The sequence below is a fragment of the Arachis duranensis genome, chromosome 7 (genome assembly GCF_000817695.3).
Source record: "Arachis duranensis cultivar V14167 chromosome 7, aradu.V14167.gnm2.J7QH, whole genome shotgun sequence".
In the NCBI taxonomy this organism is placed as follows: Eukaryota; Viridiplantae; Streptophyta; class Magnoliopsida; order Fabales; family Fabaceae; genus Arachis; species Arachis duranensis.
Genome location: NC_029778.3, coordinates 77,268,429 through 77,282,707, shown reverse-complemented (window position 1 = coordinate 77,282,707; position 14,279 = coordinate 77,268,429). Strand labels below are relative to the sequence as shown.

General features: G+C 28.4%; 1 protein-coding gene across 1 annotated transcript; it reads left to right on the top strand.

Annotated features, from left to right (window-relative positions):
* Positions 1 to 905: 905 nt before the first annotated feature.
* On the top strand, positions 906 to 5,107 carry LOC107459404 (basic leucine zipper 61-like). Its single transcript, XM_016077638.3, has 4 exons — positions 906 to 2,022; positions 3,313 to 3,403; positions 3,485 to 3,611; positions 4,373 to 5,107. Exons 1-4 carry the CDS (start codon positions 1,421 to 1,423, stop codon positions 4,519 to 4,521), a joined length of 969 nt encoding a protein of 322 aa, XP_015933124.1. The 5' UTR covers positions 906 to 1,420; the 3' UTR covers positions 4,522 to 5,107.
* The last annotated feature ends 9,172 nt before the right edge of the window (positions 5,108 to 14,279 follow it).

Sequence of the window (14,279 nt, the reverse complement as noted above, 5' to 3'; positions counted from 1 at the left end):
GAATTATAGTTAGTAAAACATTGTTATGCAAAGAAACTATATGATTATATATGGTAATAAAATTATTGATAATGAAGGTTATGTTGGTGATGAACACACCGACCATGTGAGTATCAAGGTGCCTAGCATTGAAGATGGTCCCATTATATATCCCAGGTAATAGGTTGGAACATAAAGGGTGTATTGTTATCTATATATATAGGTGGTAAAACTTCATAAAAAAGGTTGAAATGAAATTCACATGAAATGATATCTATGTCTATTCATCCTTTCTCGTATCAATTGAATTATCACATTCACATATATATCTTTTAACTGAGATAAAAAAAAAAGAATAGACTAATTCTATATAAATATTTCTTTTTTTTTTGCGTGTCCATTGAATTATAGGTATGTAAATTTAATTATCATCAACTAATAGGGTATGACTTAGTTGAAGTATTATATCGAGAATAAAAGTTTTCAACAAAACTTTTAAACTTAGCTAGAACATAAATGATAAAAAAAATTAATATACTTATACACCATCTTATTCAATGCGTGTTAATAAAAATAAAAAATTATCTGTATATCACTATATATATAATATAGTAAAAAATTAATAGAATTATAATATTAGAAATATTTTAAGTGTTTCGAGGAGCACAGATCCACTAATTATTTTAATCGTTAATTTTAATTAATATATATTATATATATTTTTTTATAATTCAGATCAACTATTAAAACAACTAGTACACCGTTACTTGGATGCACTTGAAATGTTTCCATATGATATATAAGCATGATGTTGGGATTGAGATAATGGATGGCAAGTGAAGAGGGTCACATCTGCACGTGGTTGCTGATTCCTATAGTTAATAAACTAGACTGCAAATAAAATTTCCCACTAAAACCGTTGAGTCTTTCACCACCTAGCTGTTGCTAGCTGTCGTTAACTCTAATCCTCTTCCCCCATGTGACCCACCTCTCTGTCTCCCAAAAAACCTCTCTCAACACCAAGCATATTCATATTTCATACATTAACCTTCAAAATCTAAGCAAACATAAAATAGTGGGAATATAACCTTAGCTTATAGTATTATTGTATGGAGCATCAGCATACGAATATGAATAAAAACACCCACACTACCCATCATCATGAGTTTGTGCATATGACACAATAATCCCCATTTCTCTCTCTCTTCTCTCTCTCCCACACAAAGATACATACATAACTGGTTTTTGAGAGCCCCAAGAACTAACAAGATTTGCGGTTGTGTTGAGTACTAGTGCTTTTATTAATTAGTTAGTTAGGTTTGTTGGGATCATTGTTTTCTTTCTCTTTCCATTTTCTCAACAGACTAACACACAAACACAAACAACTACAAGCTAATAAGCTAAACACATATAATAGTATAACATACAGAAAAACACTCAAATGGCACAGTTACCTCCTAAAATACCAATAATACCCCAGAATTGGACGCCTTTTCACCTCCAAAAACCGCTATCAAATTCCACAATGTCAAGTTTCATCCCAAATTCAAATGCAACGGCAACGTCTAATAACAATTCTTCATCTTCGGTTCAACCACAGCAATTGCTGTCGTCATCGACAACAACGTCATGGGTTGACGAGTTCCTCGACTTCTCGTCATCGCGGCGGGGCGCGCACCGCCGCTCCGCAAGCGACTCCGTGGCGTTCTTGGAGTCTCCCATGTTCTTTGACAGGCTGGACGATGACCAGCTCATGTCAATGTTCTCCGACGATGTTGCAGCTGTGGCGATGCAGCATCCTCCGCCGCTGTCGTCCGCATCCGATCCGTCATCGCCGTCGTCGGACCAGACGAGTAACAACGATGAGAAGCCAGCGGCAATGGCGCTGGACATTGCACCACCATTATTAATGCACGAACATAACGATAATCACGTGATGAAGCTTAAGAATGAAGCGGTTGAGGAGGAAAGCTTCGGCAAAAATGAGGAGGCGGCTGCCACCGGCACCGTTGAAACCATCGTTGATCCAAAGAGAGTCAAAAGGTAATTCTTCAATAACTCTATCTGGTACTTGTGTTTTTCTTCTTTCTTAAATGAATTATTAAAAACAACTTGCTAGAGTCGACTTCACGCGTGTAAAGATAATAGTTGAAACCTGTTAAATAATTTGACTGATTTGATTAAATTTTAATCTAACGGTTTTCAATTATCAATTTTACGTAAAATTGACTGTACTTGAATTTTCACCTTTATTCAATGTACTTATAAGCTGTAATGTAAAATATTTTATATAAATATTAAATTATATTTATTATTTTAAATTATTTTATATAATAAATATAAAAGATAATAAATTATTTTTGTTGATATAATATTATATAATTACACGTATATATAAAATTATTTTGTATTGATAATAATTAAAATTAAATTTTAAAAAATTATAATTTACTCATTCTTTTAATAACTGTTTCAATTTTTTTTTACGTGCAAGAAAAATAAATTATTAACCTTTTATGTAAAATTAGTATAAAATTTTTGTTGACATTAATATTTAGTTGTCATATGCTATGCAGAGAATAATAGATACGGAGAATAAGCATTTTTTTGTCACTACGTGATAATATTTAGTTGGATATAATTTTCACACAAATGATAAGTAGAAATTAAATTTGAAAAAATATAGTCTATTTTCTTTCATAAGTTTACTAGTAGTCTAGTCTGTCTGTTAGGTTGAAATTGTAGTAATACTGAGAACTACTTACCATTTTTTCATAGTTGTGAAATTGGAAGGTCTCAATTTTCTATTACCATTTTTTCTTTTTGTATATTGTAGTTTTTACTACTCATCATGTATGCACATCTATTCAACGAATTGTTTTTTATTTTAAAATAAATTCATTTAATTTGTAACACTGTTTTATACATACAACCAAATAAAATTAGATATATTAATATAAAAAAATTATTTTGTTCATTAGTTGTATTTGCATGATATTTCAATTTATATTTATAAATTCTATCCATCATTAAAAATATTTGACAAAATAAACCCTTTTTTAAAATATCTTATAATATATAGGTATATAATAGAAACATACTATTATAAATAATGTAAATAAAGTCCTTACCCAAAAAAAGAAAAAGAAACGAAACTGTTTGGATACAGCTGTATTTGGATCTAACAGAATTAATCTTACAAACAGATTTAAATGGGTGCGTGGTTGAGTAGAAGTTAATTATGTCCATCAAATAATCAATAATCTCATGTACATTATTATCTCTAATAATCAATCTCATGTGTAATTATTTTTATTTTTGTATGGATATTAGAATTTTGGCTAATCGGCAATCAGCTCAGAGGTCAAGGGTGAGAAAGCTACAATACATTTCTGAACTTGAAAGGAGTGTAACAACATTGCAGGTGAAAATATAACTTCATTTTCACACATTATTATTTTATCATTGAATAATAAATTAAATAATATTTGTGAAAAAAATGAAGACGGAGGTATCAGCATTGTCACCAAGGGTAGCATTTTTGGACCACCAACGTTTGATTCTTAATGTCGACAATAGTGCATTGAAGCAACGCATTGCTGCTTTGGCTCAAGACAAGATTTTCAAAGACGGTAATAGCATACACTATTTTTATTCCCAACTATTGCTTTATTTCTTTTCACATATTAAAAAACCAATATACTTAAACACAAAATTAATTTAAAATATATTATTTTTTCTAAGTACTTCAGCTTTTGTTCTCCATAAATAATTATTCACACATTCAAGATAATAAAGTTCACAAGATGCAGTGCATGGAGCGTGATATAAATGTGCATCGTGTGAAATGCATGGTTATTACATGTGAACTTCCGTAACTGTAGAGGGATAAATAATCGGGTATGACAATAAATTTAAGGTAGAAACTCAGGTGCAGTTGACTTCACGTGAAGTTAATAACTGAGAATTATTAGATGAAATCAATCAAATCAATCAAATCATCTAACAGCTCTCAGTTCTTAACTTCACGTGAAGTTGACTGCACTTGAGTTTTCACCTAAATTTAAGTAAATAATGAGATATATGAATTTTAAATATATAATTTTTGGAACTACTAGTGTAATTTAACCCTAATTAAGTTTCCTTATAATTTCTTTTTCTTTGAAATACTGAAAATAAATCAATAAACGATGATAAAATAAGCGATCTAAGAATTTCATATTTTCGCATCTAGATTTTAAGATCTCATCACATGGAGCATAAAAGCATATTTTTGAAACATGATAGAATCAAGTTCTTTTATTCTATATCTTAAGCAGGGATTAGTCACCTTTTGGAACATGGATATAATTAACAACATATATATAAATTTGATTATGAATCTTCATCACAGCTCATCAAGAAGCACTGAAGAAGGAAATAGAAAGACTTAGACAAATCTATCACCAGCAGCAGAACAACAATTCATCTCTTCATACTCCAACCATGGCATGTAATAATAATATTAATAATGACAATAATAAGGAACAGCTCCTAAGTTGAAGAGAAGAAGATAGAGACAAAGAATGGTGCTAGCAGCTATTATGGATGATGTGTATCTAACTTGAAACTTTCACGTGATGTGTTTCTTCTCCCATCAGTGTTTATGTGGGCCTGCTGACATGGTTATGGAGCTTGGAGGGTAGGAAATTGACAAGGTGGATCTTGCTTAAAATGGATCATTGTCCAAGTTTTTTTTTTCTTTTTAGTTTGGGATTGGTTTGGAATTTTTAATATTTATTAATTTCTTATTGTTACAACTTTTTTTATTTAAAACAAGAATTATTCTCAATGATTTTTTTGGGGGGTGTGGAATAATTAAGGGAGACAAAGGATGGTGGGATTGTATTGGGATGTGCATGGGATCGGAAGGTATCAGAGAATTTTTTTTTTTAATTTGGGGAAGGGGGTGTCTGTCTTATTGATGTACTTTTTTTTTCCTTGTTTTTTTCTTTTCTTAGGTCTAATTATATGTTATTTTACATTTCCTCTTGGTATTTTTTTAGTTTTTGGACAAGTTGTACAAAATGTTTATTGTGTGAAACATTAATTAATTCTCTCCTTTACTAATGGAACTTATTGTTATTGACTTGATGTTTTATGCATATATAGCAAATAAAATTATATTATCAATTTTCTAGAAGCATATAAATGATGATGCTAGGTATGTAAACAAAGACTACTATATATACATAAAAAATTAAAAATGCAAATCAAATTCATTTATGTTGATTGTTATTTTAATTCTGTCATTTACTTCCGTACTTATTTTTGAAAACAACAAAGAACAAAATTCACAAATTACAATATATATAAAAAAAACAACTTGTGTACTAAACTACTTATCCTCGTATTGATTTTTTAGTAACTATGGTTGTTAGGCTAATTCCAAGAACTTCAATGGGGCCAAGACCAAGATGCCTCCATAGACCCCAAAGCTCATCACTTCCAATCCAATCAAATTGTAGAGGCAAATGGTGGGCAATGATTTCTTTTATCCATTTAGGTAAAAGCTAAGAGACTTATATATATAAGAGCACCATAAGTTTAGAAATAGTGATTGGATGATAAATTAATATTTAGTATACTATTTTATTTTATTGTTTTAGTGTAGTAGAATAGAATATGACTACTACTTTAAATTATAAATCTCACTCCATATTACAGTGATATAAAATAATGAAAATCAAATGTACATAAAATAAAGAGTAAATGACATAAAAAAAACTAAATGGAATACAATATTTTCTGAATAATTTTACGTTGTTACATGCATGTCGTAAAACTAGTTTTTCTATGTAAATTAAAGTTACTAATTTGGATTTGCACTCTTCAATGTAAATCGAATATATTGGATTCGATTTATGTAAAACGAAATTAATAATTTAGATTTAGTAAGAGTAACTTTCATGGAGGAAAATTGAAGCTATAAGAGTTAAACCACATTCAAGGTAATTCCAATTCATTGGTTTCAATTTAATGGTTTTAATGCACTGTATTTTGATACACAAATAAATAAATCGAGTACATTATAAATTTTTATAATATTCATAATATCTTTTAAGCTATTTACAATAATTACAAAAAATACTTATAATAAAAAAATTGAAACTTTATAAAAATGTTTAATTTAAAATTTTAGTTATAGTCGTTAAAAATGAATAATTACCATAAGAATTTTTAAAAATTATAACAATATATAAATATAAGGTAATTATTACCTGTCCTTGAGCATCAGGGCTTGCTATTTGAGATCTTCAGGCTGAGTGGAGAATATGGGTGCAAAATTTGAGGAACAAGTTGAAGAAACATGGGACTTGAAGACCAAAGAAAATGTGGGTGTCAGAACTTAGGGAATAAGATTCTTCATGGTCAAGACAAGGTTATGGCTGAGAAAAAAAAGGAAGTAAGATAGTGGACAACATGTTCTATGATAAGTACATCTTTATGCTCTATAAATAGTAGAAATTCAGAAAATAAATTTTGGGACTTCAACTAACAATACTAGATCATCACGCAAACTCATAAAATTTTCAATCACAACGACGCAATGAAAAAATGGAATGAGAGTGCATATAAGTATTAGAAGTCAACTTTTAATTTGCTTCCTTTTGTTTATTTGATTCATTTTCTTTTATTTTTTTTGAATTTTGTTATTATTTTACTTTGATCAATATTTTTACAATTTCATTATCTTCTTTATTTAATTATTTATTCCTTAATGTTGTTTGTTTTCATAAGTTTGCCATTAGTAATTTCAACGTAAATTACTTTGATACCATAATTAAGTAATTTTCAAGTCGAGCTCGCTCTTTTTTAGAGGAGTCGTATCTGCTCCCCGATATTCGAGACCTTGATACAAACTCGATTTGACATACTATCGAAATATACCAAAAATCAAGTGAAACAAATTGGTACGCGGTGGAACCCTGAATTAAATTTGTGCCAAGCTGTGTATGTAATTATGGAGTGGTAAGTTAATCATGACGGATAGAGCTTCAACTTCAACAAATATGTCAAATAGTACAGTAAAAATTCCAATAGGGGCCCTGAAGTAGAGACAGTCCCTTTGACCAGTCTTTAGAGCTAATGGTCAACAGAAGGTATTCCAACGGATATATTCGTCACATGGCCTCAATATAGACTACCTTGATGTGGATTTTGAAAATCACAAACTAATAGAAAAGTGCACCGGATCATACCAAGTAATATCTTAGGTGAGTGAGGGCCAATTCCACGAGAATTAATAGATCAAGTAACAATGATTGAGTGATTAAACTAGTCAGACAAGCCAAAAGGAATGGTTTGGTTCAAATTTGCATTAAACAGTAACTCAGAGAATTTGAGAAAGTAAACAGTGAATGGGTTGTGAGAATTATGTGAGAAAACAGTTAAGATTTTGAAGATATTTATTTTTTCGAATTAACAATTCTTACCAACTACTTTAATCATGCAAGATTCAATTCATGGAAAACTTTAATTAATTAAACCCTAATTCCTTAGTAATTTAATCTCCTCTAACCTTATCAACCACCAATTCCTTAGTTACTTTATTTAGATTAAAGGGTTAAGTTCACTTCTAATTTATTAGCCAAACAAACCCTAAGTACCCAAAAATAAGGTGATTATATGTCACGTATCACGTTAAATCCATGTAATTAGAGAATTATGAGGAGTTACTTTTAAACTGTTATTCAAGTGAATTAACTTTTCTAAGATTCAAGAAGAATTCAATTAGAAAAAGAGTTATCTTCCAACATACTCTAATTCCTAGGATGAAGAAAGAAAGCAATCCTTAAATTTAAATCAGTGCATTAATTAAAAGTAGAATGACAATGGTATTAATCCATCCAAAATAAACAGAGCTCCTAACCTTAATAGAGGAGGTTTAGTTGCTCATGGTTAAGAGAAAAATTAGGGTTCTCAAAAGTGTGAAAGTGTGGAATGAGGAAGAAGATAAGGGAAGAACCCGAAGAGCTGAATCTTTTCCCCTTTTATATCTAATCTAAATGATTTGAAAATAAAATAAAATAATAAATTCTAAAAACTAGAAGATTGTGTTTTGTTTTAAATAATAAAAAGAAAATAAATAAAGAAAACTAAAAGCTAAAGCTACGCAGCATTTCTTGGAGCTCCAAAACGCGCTAGTGGCGCTAAATGTAACACCCTACCACATTGAGCTTTACGCTTAAGTCATAAAATAGAGGTGATGTGGTATTACGACCTCTAAAATAAAATATATATATATAATAATAGTTGAAGAAATTTAATACTCGAGGAGCCTTGAAGGATAGTTTAAGCAAATTCGCAAAAAGAAAAGTCCAACGCTCACGTAACAAAAACTTGCGTACGAAGAAAAGTAAAGATACATATATATCATAGAAATGGAGTGTCAAAAGATACAGGATATCAAGCTCCTAACTTGACCTGAAAAGCCAAAGTCGGTCGGAGAATATTTACATACATATAAACAATCCAAGTCTCCCAAATGCACTCAAAATAAACTCTAGTTCTCCATCAAATCTTGATGAGGTACAAAAGTAAAGCACATATATTAAGGAGAAATCTATACATACATACATACATACATATATACATACATACAAAGCCAATAACCCAACTTTGCTGAAACTGAAACTCCAGACACTTAGCGTGATGTCTCATAACCTGCATCTGAAAAAGACAACATATGTATGGAATGAGAACCAAAGGTTCTCAATATGGTAATGGTGCCCATATAAATAATATATAAGGTTTCTGGAAAGTCAGAGGCAATTCTAGAACTCTGACACTCAAATTTAAACTTGAAGAATAAGCTAAACCAGATTTTGGGTATATAATCTAAGGTTTTTACATTTAAAACTCAAATCCTAACTTAACCCTTCAAGTCCTGCTTCCTCCAGCCCTTTGAAACATCGGTGAAATTGTCCTTGTCACTCCTCCGCCAGACAAGGGACCTCTCAGTTACATAGACAAACAATACAGATAATACATGCCGTAAAACTAGCTTTTCTATGTAAATCAAAGTTACTAAACTCGATTTGGACTATTCAATATAAATCGAATATGTTGGATTCGATTTATGTAAAACGAAGCTAATAGTTTTGATTTAGTAGGAGTAGCTTCTATGGAGGTAAATTGAAGCTATAAGAGTCGAAGCACCCCCAAGGTAACTCGAATTCATTGGTTTCGATTTAATGGTTTTGATGTCCATGGTAAATCAAAACCACTTAATTTGATTTAATGTATTTTGATACACGTAACAAGTAAATCTAGTATATTGCAAATTTTTATAATACTCATAACATCTAAGAAATTTACAATAATTACAAAAAATGCTTACAATAAATAACTTAAAAGATAATATGAGTACTATAAAAATTTGTAATGTACTTGATTTACTTGTTCGTATATCAAAATACAATAAATCAAATTAAGTGGTTTCGATTTACATTGGGCATCAAAACTATTAAATCGAAACCAATTGATTCGATTTACCGTGGTTCGACTCTTATAGCTTCGATTTGCCTTCATAGAAGCTGCTTCTACTAAATCAAAACTATTAGCATCATTTTACAATAGATTCGATTTATATTGAATAGTCCAAATCGAGTTTAGTAGCTTCGATTTACAAAGAGAATCTAGTTTCAGGACATGCATGTACCATAAAACCATTCAGGACATTTATTAGGGATGGCAACAGGGTGGGCAGGGCAGGGCAGGGTGGGGATACCTTTCCATTCCCTGTCCTCGCCTCTAGATTTGCTCTTTGTCCCAGTCCCAATCTCTGCCATAGGAGAATATTGCCTCCATCTCTATTTTCCACGGATCTTCATTCCACGTGGCCCCATTATCCATTTTTTGTATTGATCATTTATATGAAAGTTCTAATAAAAAATTTAAAAAATAGAAAACATTATTACAACAGATAAGAACACAGTCACAAAGCAGTGAAAAGGAAAAAAATACCGCGATAAGAAACAATGAGGTGGCAAGGGGATGACGACACAATGAGCATTGAGCAGGAGTGATTAGGGGTATGGTTGTGACGCTATGGTAGATTGAGATGTACGAGTTCTCGCCTTCTGGAATGACTGGGGAGTGGAACGACGCAATGTTAGTGTTATAGAGAGAAGGAAAGACACTTTTAAAATTAGAGTTAGATTTTCTATATGTGTGTGTGAAATGACTAAAAGATTTATATTAAAAATAAATTATTAATAATATTTAAGTAAACTTAATATTTCGGATATTAGTGGGATGGGACGGGAATTCCCACTCGAGTTCCCACATCTGCCTGAAAAAATTTTTTTTCCATCTCCATTCCCACAAAAAAAAAATTCTGTCTTTACGCCCTATTTAGAGCAGTTCTCATAGGAATTCTCGCGTTTCAAAAAGTTTTACCATCTCTAACGTTTATAAAATATTATATTTCATTTGGTTTTTCTATGTCATCTACCCTAAAATAAATAAATAATAAGTTACATAAAATTTAATTTGGTTATCCTACAAGAGGTTCAACTATTCAACAGTTCAAGAGTATTAACAAATGCATGATCAATCACTACCTATGCATGCATCTAGATATTCCTTTTTCTAGTACTCGGGACTTGTTAAGGTTGTATGTGTGAAAATTGTAATGAATTAGATTCATATTTAAAAAAAAATAAAAAAAATTATAAAGTGAAAGACCTATTAATTTAATTTTTTAAGATTTTGAGTTAAATACGATATTTTTTTATTTTTTATTTTTTTTTCTTAGTTCTTAAAATTATTTTAGTGATCGAAAACTTTTAACAAATAATATCAAAATCAATGATTGATCGATTTTGTGATTAAAGAATATTCAAAGTAATTTTTTTAGATAATTGTAGGCTACTTAGTTTTCAAATAATAGAAGTTAACAAATATGGTGAAGTTAGGTTGAATACTTGAATTTATGGAAGGAACTAAAAATTATTTCGTAATAAAAAGAGAATTAAAATAAAAATTTTAAAAGAGACTAATAATATAAATGAAAAATGTTAGGAATCAGCCACTTTTGTGATTTGTAGCTATCAAATAGTCATTAATGATGGTTTTAATGGTGTGAGATTGATGTGAGATTTCATCCAATAACTTATTTTTCTTTATTGATTACATGCTGAGCAGAATTTAATAAAATTGCTGACCCCAAAGTTTTTCCGATATAAATTATTTTGGAAGGCCATTGCCCATGTTAACAAGGTTATCTTACCTCTATGTAAGTTTCATTTATTTTTTAAATATTTTTAAGAATTTAATTTTAATATATTATTAGTATAAATTTATTTTACATGTGCATTCAATCACATAATATCATTACATTAATAAAAATAATTATTTTTATATAGACTGTATAAATGATCATTCAAGAAAACGATTGTGATTACACGACTGTTGTAAAATATTTTACTACGCGATCACTACCACGCGATCACTACCACTAACAACAACCAACTTCGTTTAAGCATAGTTACATATATAATATAATTTTGTATGGTTTTGGAAAGTTTAAGAACCAAGGTAATTAATACTTATTTTATTGCTAATAATTGATCTTGAACAAGCTTGTTATATGGATTCCAGCCAGCAAGTCACAGCTGGATTTGACATTCTCTTATTGGGATTCAACTCTTCAAGAAAATTAATAACCTTTCTCGTGTTAAGCAGCAGCTTGTAGTGTAAGAAACAACATATTTAATACTACCTCTCATTGGAATTCATGTTTAGCATGAGTTAATTATTGGAATAAATTATTTTATTAATTCAGATTATTTATATTAAATGATAAAAAATATATTATAATGTGAAAGTATATTTTTATTTAAAAAAATAAAAAATTGAATAGAAAAATAATCTCAGTTTTGTTGGTTCTTTTAATCTTTTTCAATCAAAGTCTTCTGTATCTTAAGCGGTTGAATTATAATTCTTTTAATAGAGAAAAAATGACAAAGACGACTTTAGTATATTGGAGACCGAAATTCTGAAGGCACTATTTATATTTGAGTATAATATCTATTAAACCCTAAAGTTTAAATAAAATAGTATCTAAAGTCTAAATAATAATATATTTAAAATTTAGAAAATAAAAAATAATATCTGATTTTATTCTTATTTAATTTTAAATTAAAAATAATAATAATTTATTTAATTTAGTATTTATAACAATAAATAAGATTACTTTTATATAAATTATTTAATTTAAAATAATATAATTTATAATTATAATTAATATATATATTATTCACAAATAAATTAAAAAATTAAATAATTTCCTAACATTAATGAGCGGATCTACCCGAGTTTAAATTTGATTCACTAACATATAATTAAGCACAAATCTTAAACTTACGTTCAGCACAAAAGTTTATTAATTCAATTTTTGTTCACAAACCTACTTCAGTTGTACCATACATATTTTAGATTAATTGATGTGACATCAAAAAAAAATTTGTTTCTCGAAATGTCATATTCTATAAAAATCTTCTTTTTTAAATTCTGCAGCAATTGAGAACATAAATTTTAATTTTATACTTCAAAATTTATCACTTGACACCGCATCAAATACATGTATTGATTTATTTATTTATGATTTATGCATTATATTTTTGCCTTATACTCGTTCTCACCTTAGTTTATCATAGTCTTCAAACACTATACTACATTATTCAATTGAGCATGCCACATTTGAATCAGAAATTACACTAGATTCTTCCATATATAATATTAGACAATTTACATTCATTGCATCATTTTATTAATAAATCTGCTAGAAGGTTCACTAGAATAAAAGAAATTTCTTGCTACTTGAAAGATTATCACTATGTGATAACCAAATTCAATTCACTGCTAGTGACAAATTATCTCATTCTTTGTATCCCTTCTCACAATGTTTGTCTTTTAAAAAATTAACATCAAAATCCACTAACAAAAATTCATTTGATACCGTCTGGATTTATCAAAAAATTCGCTAATAATTATTTATAGGCATATTTTTTTGTCCGCCACTAATTACTTATAGATTTAGTGGCAGATATTAATTTTTAATTGACGAAATTTTAGAACATGTTACCATCAGATTTATTTTTTGATAAATCCGACGGTAACCTTAAGTTTTATTTTTTTTAAATTTGTTTAAGAATTCAATATATAATTTTAAATATTTAGATTTAATAATTTTTAAATTAACAAAATTTAAAATTTTATAATTTTTTATAATAATTTGTCTATAATTTTTCGTTAAAAGTATACAAATAAGTTCACACATCAAAGTTTAAGAAAAAGAAAAAAAATTATTCGTGTGTAGAAAAAAGTAGCACTATAAACATATACTTTAAATTCAAAAAAGATGAACTTACATAAGGTTCGATATAAAAAACAAAATACCTTGTGGTGGCTAAATAAATTGCATAGTTAAAACTCTATAGATAATAAAATATTGAAAAAAATTTAAATATACAAATGGTATGTATATCTATTTAAGATTTTAAGTAATCCACTAACATATGTATGACTCTCAAATAATATATCTATTTAAATTTATATAATTTCAATAACTTACAAATCTACTGTCTACAGGAGCATTTTCTGGAATAGCAGGCCGTACACTTTCAATTGTAAACTATAAACATAATCAACACACAAACTATAAATATAATCAATACACAAATTATAATTAAACAAACAAATCAAAGTTCATATATTCAAATGAGTAAATTACAACAAATTTAGTAAAATTAACAACAATCAACTCAACAAAATTAATTCAAAAAATAATTAACTCAGAAACAATAAACTTAAAAAATTAACAACAATTAATAATAAGTCAATAATTAACTTAAAAAATTAACAAGTTAAAATTAATTTAGAGATTTAACAACAATCAACACTAATTAACTTAAAAAATAATTAACTCATACAACAATAAACTCAAAAAATTAACAACAATCAACAATAAGTCAATAATCAACTTAAAAAATTAACAAGCTAGAATTAACTCAGAGAACTAACAAAAACAATAAACATTAATTAACTCGACCAACAATAAACTCAAAAAATTAACAACAATCAACAATAAGTCAATAATTAACTTATAAAATTAACAAGCTAAAATTAATTCAGAGAAGTAACAACAACAATAAACATTAATTAACTCAAACAACAATAAACTCAGAAAATTAAAAACAATCAACAATAACTCAATAATTAACTTAAAAAAATTAACAAGGTAAAATTAATTT

Excerpts from the sequence above, each read along its gene's own strand:
- LOC107459404 (XM_016077638.3), top strand. The coding sequence starts at position 1,421 with ATGGCACAGTTACCTCCTAAAATACCAATAATACCCCAGAATTGGACG. Across the intron at positions 3,404-3,484 it reads GGAGTGTAACAACATTGCAG|ACGGAGGTATCAGCATTGTC; the intron begins GTGAAAATATAA and ends AAAAAAATGAAG. Across the intron at positions 3,612-4,372 it reads AGACAAGATTTTCAAAGACG|CTCATCAAGAAGCACTGAAG; the intron begins GTAATAGCATAC and ends TCTTCATCACAG.